This window comes from Macaca fascicularis, chromosome 11 (genome assembly GCF_037993035.2).
Source record: "Macaca fascicularis isolate 582-1 chromosome 11, T2T-MFA8v1.1".
Classification (NCBI taxonomy): Eukaryota; Metazoa; Chordata; class Mammalia; order Primates; family Cercopithecidae; genus Macaca; species Macaca fascicularis.
In genome coordinates, this window is record NC_088385.1 from 127,382,897 (window position 1) to 127,390,092 (window position 7,196).

At 58.0% G+C, this 7,196-nt stretch overlaps 2 protein-coding genes across 13 annotated transcripts in view; one reads left to right on the forward strand and one right to left on the reverse strand.

Moving 5' to 3' along the window:
* MSI1 (musashi RNA binding protein 1) overlaps positions 1 to 3,085 on the reverse strand; it is a 28,883-nt gene extending 25,798 nt beyond the window's left edge. For 6 of the 12 annotated variants that reach the window (XM_065524883.1, XM_045366078.2, XM_045366076.2 and 3 more), the window contains exons 1-4: positions 2,888 to 3,085; positions 2,688 to 2,728; positions 2,046 to 2,127; positions 1,862 to 1,946 (exon numbers count right to left, since the gene is read on the reverse strand). In XM_065524883.1, coding sequence (XP_065380955.1) covers positions 1,862 to 1,946; positions 2,046 to 2,127; positions 2,688 to 2,728; positions 2,888 to 2,946 — 267 coding nt within the window. In that variant the 5' untranslated portion in view covers positions 2,947 to 3,085. Of the gene's footprint in view, positions 1 to 788; positions 924 to 1,861; positions 1,947 to 2,045; positions 2,128 to 2,687; positions 2,729 to 2,887 lie in introns of those variants that run through there. The other 6 variants (XM_065524881.1, XM_065524880.1, XM_045366077.2 and 3 more) reach the window with 3 other exon arrangements.
* A 104-nt stretch (positions 3,086 to 3,189) lies between these two features.
* On the forward strand, positions 3,190 to 6,422 carry LOC123567685 (small ribosomal subunit protein eS27-like). The gene is made up of 2 exons (XM_045366820.3): positions 3,190 to 3,379; positions 6,085 to 6,422. The coding sequence occupies exon 2, from the start codon at positions 6,204 to 6,206 to the stop codon at positions 6,360 to 6,362; it is 159 nt and encodes a 52-aa protein (XP_045222755.2). The 5' UTR covers positions 3,190 to 3,379; positions 6,085 to 6,203; the 3' UTR covers positions 6,363 to 6,422.
* Positions 6,423 to 7,196: the final 774 nt, after the last annotated feature.

The following is a 7,196-nucleotide window of genomic DNA, read 5'->3' on the forward strand; positions in this document are numbered from 1 at the left end:
GACGTCATTCATAAGTTCACCAGCCAATCGCAGGGAAGATCTATCTTTTCCCAAAGTTCCTTGTGTTCAAAACTCAGCCTCGTTCTAGGCAGCTGGCTCTGGCTTCTCTCTGAATGGCACAGACCAGGAACTAGCCTCCTACAGGCTCCCCCACTGGAATCTGTCCACAGAGATGGAACCTCCAAAATCCACACTAGGGCAATGGCTCCTCTCCTGCCAAGTCCCACTGGGCTCCGGGGAAAAATCACAACTGCCCATTTCTCCCGCCTGAAGTTTCAATTCCACACCTCCACGGACATGTCCATCCTTCTATTTCTCCCAGAAGCAGCCGCCCCAGCCACCAGCGCACCACACACAGTCCCCCTACACAGACCCCGATGGGGAGACGGTACCCAAGCCATGTTCCCACAGACCCACGCACACCCCATCCCTGACACACCCCACCTCCACTGTGACTCACAGCTGGCAACATAAATAAAACCCAACAAGTAAATAAAAGGTGAAAGTCAGAACTCAAAATAGACTCCCCACAGTAAACCTCCCTCCCACCCCCTTTCCCAGGCTGGAGGACGCCAAACACAGACAAAGCCCTGGCTCTTTTCGGCCCCATCTCCTAAGGATAGTCATCTCACCCTCCTTCCTCCCTCATTCTCTTCCCCTTTATCAATCTTCCACTCCTCCATCCCCCAGCCCCTAAATCTCAGCTTCCTCAGCACTGCAGAAGCCATCAGTGCATTCTGAGGACAGGGGATGGTAGCAGAACAGGCAGCTTGATGGCAGATAATCACCAAAAACAATAGGCCACTGTCTCTCCATTTCCAGGCTTGGGTCACTCAGGCTGCGCCAAGAAGATCCTTTCAGAGCCGGCAAAGTTGAGGCCTGGCCTCATTTGCTCATTACTGCGAGCAGGAGCGGGAGCCACTGGGCAGAGATAACAGGAGCTGGGGACAGGCGGTAATTTGACAAATTCTTGGGCACAAGCAGCTATTGTTGCAGGTAAACAGGAGCCAGGGACTGACCCAAGCACCCAAGCAGAGAGGCCCAGGACTGGGGGACAGCCAGGGAGCATGGAGAGAAGAGATCCACACTATCCCTGACCCCGGCAGACAGACACCCCCATCAGATGGGGTAACCCCCTCCTCTGACTTTCCTCCTTTTCCATCTGCCCTGGAGCCAGCGCCCCCTGCAGGGTCTAAGGCACGAAGGAGCTGTGGGACAACAGCAAAATGTTCCAGGAGTCTGAATGCCAACCAAGCAGCTTCTCCTATGATCTAGTTTTCCAAAGGGTCGTTTCCAGGCAAGCTACAGCCCTTCTCATAAATCCCCTCCGTGGGCAAAGCAGGTCCCTGTCTTCCACACAAAGCAAGGAGCTCATTGACCAAAAGTCGGGGGAGGAGGGAAGGAGGAAGGGAGGGGGCTTCAAGGGATGCTTTGCCATTGGTCTGGATGAAGAGGGGGTGTCGCTGAGCCAAATACTAGTTAGAGTTCACAGAAGCCACCGGGTGGGTCACTGCTACCCTGACTCACCCAATTTGGGCTGGGGGAGGGACCTAGCCCCACCCCAATCTCTGCTCTGAGGCATCATGATTAGTACTTTTAGGGAGAGGGTGGCAGCTGCCTCTCCCCTCACCAGGCCTAGTGGAGGGGGGATGTAGCATCTCATGGCAAGCCGGGGATTTTTCTCCTCCCTCTCCCCCCCAACTCTAGTGACAAAGTTTCAGAGCATGGCAGCCCTCTTACTCAGAAAAACTCCCTCCTTCCTCACGGACCCCGTCCAGCTGTCCCCTGGGGAGAGTCCTGACCCTCTCCTCCGGCAGCCTCCCTCTCCCAAAGGACCCCCGAAGCCCCGAGGGCCACTCACTGTTTTGGAGTCGAGCTCGTGCCGCGATTGCGCCAGCACTTTATCCACCCCCGCCTGGTCCATGAAAGTGACGAAGCCGAAACCCCTGCGCGCCGTAGTGAGGGAGAGGCAGATGGTTACAAGGCAGTGAGTGGCGGGTGGAGGGGGGCGAGCCGGGAGCAGGAGGAGGGGGTGAGGGGCTCACCTGGATCTCTTGGTCAGGGGGTCCCGCATCACCAGACACTCCTTCACCTCCCCGAACTGGCCGAAGTATTCGCGCAGCCCTTCTGTAACCACACACCCGCCTTCGGACCAGCCCGGGCCCCGCGCCCTTCCCCCCTCCCCCGTCCTTTGCCCCCGGTGACCCCGGAGCGGCCCGGCCGCCCCCGCGCCAAGCTGCCCGCGTGCTCTCCACTGCCGCCGCCCCCCACCGCCCTCGCCCCGTTCCCGCTGAGCCTCCTGGCGCCCACCGGGGCCCCGGGAAGCCGAGGGCCGAGCTGGGCTGGAGGGGGGACGGCTCCGGCCGGGTTCCCGCCGCTCCGGGAGCAGCCTCACAAAAGTTTGAGCCGCAGGTGCGAGCGGAGTTGGCGCTGCCGCCGGCGGGTCCCGGGGGCCCAGCCCACCCCCCGATACCCCCTGAACCCCTCATCTGCTCCCCTCCACCCGCTGGGCCGGGTGCGCTCGCGGATCGCCCGTCGCTCTCGGGGTCTCCGGGCGGGGCGCGAAAGAGGGCGCGAGGGCGCCCGGGGTCAGTAGGGCGCAGGGCTGGGCTGGGGTGTCCGGGTCCGGGGCGCCGGGGGGTCCGGGGTGCCCTGCCGGACCGGCGGGCGCTCCTGGGCTCGCTCACCCTGCGTAGTCTGCCAACTGAGTCCCCCGATGAACATCTTGCTGCGGGAGGAGGAGAGACACAAAGGGCCCGCGTGAGCGCCGGGCGCCAGGGCGCAGGGGGCGCGGGCCCGGGCCCCGGGGAGGCCCGGCCCGACCCGGATCGGCCATGTTGGCGGGGCCGGGGCGGGCGCGGGCCAGGCAGGCCGGGCCGGGCCGTACCAGGGGTCGTGCGGCGAGTCCGGGGAGGCGAGGCCGGGCTGGGGCGCGTCAGTCTCCATCGGGAGCCGCGGGCGGCGCGGGCAGCGGAGCGGCGGCGGCGGCGGCGGCGGCGGCGCTCGGCGCGGGGCAGATGAGGAGCGCGGCGAAGGGGGCCGGACGGACAGGCCATGCTGCCCCCTCCCCCGACCCCGCTCGGGCGGGCGGGCGGGGACGGCCGAGGGGAGGGCCCGCCGGGGGCCGACCTGCCGGCTCCTCCCCCCGCCGCCCTGCGCGCATAAAGCCCCGCGCTCGCCCGCGCGCCCGGGCGCCCGCGGAGGCGGCGGCGCCGGGACCCCCCTCCCGCGGGGCTCCCGGGTCCCCGGGGCCGAGCGAGACCCCGAATCCCGGTGCGGGCCGGGATCAGGGCGCGGCTGCACCCCCCACCCACCCCGGCGCGGGGGCCCGGCCGCGGGAACGCCCTCCCGGAATGAAGCGCTTCCCGGTGCCTTCAAGGTAGCTCGGTTCCGGATCGAGAACCCTCCCCGGTCTTCCCTCTCAGGTCCCTGCTGTCCAGAATTGAAGAGAACCCCAATCTCCTCGGGTCGGGCGGGAGATAGCCCCAGTGCCCCCCAGTCCCCACACGCTCCATTTCCCCAGTCGGAGCGAGAAGCCACCCTCAGAGCCCCCAGTTTCCTCCCAGCCTAATTCAGAGCCCCCCGCCCCCACCCCAGGGCTCTAATTTAGAGTCCTGTCTCCGCTCCCACGATCCCATATTCAGTTTGGGGACCTTCTCAGTGCCTCGCGTCCCGCGTGGGGAACCTCCATCAGCACCCCAGTAGAAACCGCATCCGCTTCCCCAATCCGTCCTCAGCCCTTGGTGCCCAAAGTGAGAGTCCCCCTTAGCTTCCCCAAATCCCTGCTGTCCCCATTAGTGGACCCTATAGTCTGTTGAGAAACTCCCCCGCCCCAAGCCCGGGTTCCCAGTTTGCCGTCACCCCCACCCCCCGGTGTGAGGAGTCTCTCCTGGTTCTCTCCCTCCCTGGCCGGTTTTTGTGAGCTCCAGACTTCTGTCCTGATTCGGGAAACCCGGTTTCAGACGCTCACCACCCCCACCACACTGAGGCTGGAGGAAAAGGCAGTGCCTCTTAGAGCCTCCCGTTTCCAGTTTAGGAGCCCAACGCCTTAGCTGTGCCCCGTCCCCTCCGAATGACCCCCTTCTTTTGCAGAGGTCTAAGCTCCACCCATCCGATTGGAAGAGCCTAAACTACCTACCCACTGCATTTGGAATGGCTTCCCTCAATACCTCTTATTTTGAGGCTACTCCCCATGAAGACAAACACCTTCCTTTCTACCCCCATCTTCTGGGTCTCTGGGATCCCCCAGTACTTGCACCCAAGGCTCCTGGGAGTCACCTCACGGTACCCCTAAAATTCCCTCCCTCCAGCCTGGGAACAACCCTGATAAAGTATTCTGGATTGCCAGGGGAGCTGCGTGACCACTCTCCTTATCCCCACCTCTCCTTATCCCCACCACTCCATATCCCCACCTCTCCATATCCCCACCTCTCCTTATCCCCACCTCTCCATATCCCCACATCCCCACCTCTCCTTATCCCCACCTCTCCTTATTCCCACCTCTCCATATCCCCACCTCTCCTTATCCCCACCTCTCCATATCCCCACCTCTCCATATCCCCACCTCTCCATATCCCCACCTCTCCTTATCCCCACCTCTCCATATCCCCACCTCTCCTTATTCCCACCTCTCCATATCCCCACCTCTCCTTATCCCCACATCCCCACCTCTCCTTATCCCCACCTCTCCTTATCCCCACCTCTCCATATCCCCACCTCTCCATATCCCCACCTCTCCTTATCCCCACCTCTCCATATCCCCACATCCCCACCTCTCCTTATCCCCACCTCTCCTTATCCCCACCTCTCCATATCCCCACCTCTCCATATCCCCACCTCTCCTTATCCCCACCTCTCCTTATTCCCACCTCTCCATATCCCCACCTCTCCTTATCCCCACCTCTCCATATCCCCACCTCTCCATATCCCCACCTCTCCATATCCCCACCTCTCCTTATCCCCACCTCTCCATATCCCCACCTCTCCTTATTCCCACCTCTCCATATCCCCACCTCTCCTTATCCCCACCTCTCCATATCCCCACCTCTCCTTATCCCCACCTCTCCATATCCCCACCTCTCCTTATCCCCACCTCTCCATATCCCCACCTCTCCTTATCCCCACCTCTCCATATCCCCACCTCTCCATATCCCCACCTCTCCTTATCCCCACCTCTCCTTATCCCCACCTCTCCATATCCCCACCTCTCCATATCCCCACCTCTCCTTATCCCCACCTCTCCTTATCCCCACCTCTCCATATCCCCACCTCTCCTTATCCCCACCTCTCCATATCCCCACCTTTCCATATTCAAGCCTTAGAACCCCTCACTTCCCTGACTGAAACCAGCCAAGAAAGGGTCAAAGCAGGAAGCTTAGGCGGCCAACACCCCTTCTCCCCATTCCTGCTGGGGGTCTCAGTGCCACAGAAGCCCCTCCCTCCCAACTCACCTTCTACTCCTTCCCCCATCCCGTGTAATCCATCCTGTGTAATCCAGTGACAACCCTTGTTGACAAACCCTTTTCTGTTCACCTTCACATCCATCCTGAATTCAACACCTTTTATTCCTGGGCATCATAACTCTGACCCCTGGAAGGGTGCCCATCCCCCTCTTGTTAGCCCTCCTTCCCTCCCCCAACCCCAGCCACCATGCAGAGAAGAAAGTGAGAGACTTACAGTAATGGTTTCCTTGGGGACCTTCTGGGAACGCTCAGCAGGTATATCCTGCCACCCTGTGAGCATAACACTAGAAACAAACTTGCTTTTTCCTGTTTGTGTCCCCTACTCTGCCCCACAGTGTCTCAGCATCCCCTGGACTGGGGACTGGGGGGCAACCCACACAAGGCATTTCTTACCATTTCAACACAAAAACATTCCAGTTTGTGTCGTAGGAGAGACACAGACGAGGGTGAGCAGGTAGCCTCTGCAGTATTAGGGAGCTGACTCTTCTTAGGTCTGAAGCTAAAAAGAGTCATTGGAGAGGTGCAGGGAGTAGGGATCTCCCAGTGTTCTGGACTTTGGTTTGTGTGCTGGTGCTGCTGGCCAGATGAGCTTGAAGGATAGGAAATGGGTCCTTTCCGGCAGCGGCAACCTACCCACGAGAGCGAGAACGTGCCCCTCGAAACGGATCTCCGTCATCCCTCTCCAGAAAAGAAGAGAAAACACAAGAAGAACGCCTGGTGCAGAGTCCTGATTCCTACTTCATGGATGTGACATGCCCAGGATGCTATAAAATCACCATGGTCTTTAGCCATGCACAAACGGCAGTTTTGTGTGTTGCCTGCTCCACTGTTCTCTGCCAGCCTACAGAAGGATGTTCCTTCAGGAGGAAGCAGCACTCAAAGCACTCTGAATCAAGATGAGTGGGAAACCATCTCAATAAACAAATTTTGGATCAAAAAAAAAAAAAAAAAAAAAGGAAATGGGTAAGGGCATCTGTTCAGAGTCAGCCAAGGCTGTGTAAGAAGTAGCTTGAGATAGGATCCATGTATTAGCATCTTCATTCAGGATCTCCGAGAAGGTCTATCTCTTTTGGTCGGTAGCTTGTTAGTATCACAGTAACATGGGTTAGACTTAGACAAGTTCTCTTTCAGTGCAGGTTTATCTCAGTCGCACACCTTCAGTCCATTTTGTTCACAGTAGGGGCCACAAGTCCTTCTAGCGGTAGCCCTCACAGGACAATGCAGTTGTAAACGCATGATCCTCATAGTAAATTGAGGATCTCAGTGGTATTAAGGAAAAATGATCTTTAGAGCAACTGGCCCAGACTTCAGAATTAAGAGATTAGAGGATGTGGTTCCAGCTCTTTTTCTCTGGTACTACATATACAGAACACTCAGAGAATAAAAGAAGAATTTGCTTTATAGTTTTTAAAAAATCCTCTTGAGAAAGACAGTGAGTAAATGATATTATGCAACTTGGCACGTATTTACTGAACATCTTCTATGTACTAGACATTGTCCTAGGTGCTGTAGTCCCAGCAGCTGCCTTTGTAAAGCTTGCATTCTAGAGATGAGTCATATAAGTAAATGAATGAATGAGTGAATGAATAAATAATAGATAAATAAATGGTGTGTTCAGTTAGATGTTGTAAGTGCCACAGAGAAGGAAGGGTGATAGGGAGGGTGGGTACCATGGGGAAGAAGGTGAAATGCAATTATATATATATATATTTGTTTGTTTCTTTGTTTTTGTTT

Excerpts from the sequence above, each read along its gene's own strand:
- LOC123567685 (XM_045366820.3), top strand. The coding sequence starts at position 6,204 with ATGGATGTGACATGCCCAGGATGCTATAAAATCACCATGGTCTTTAGC.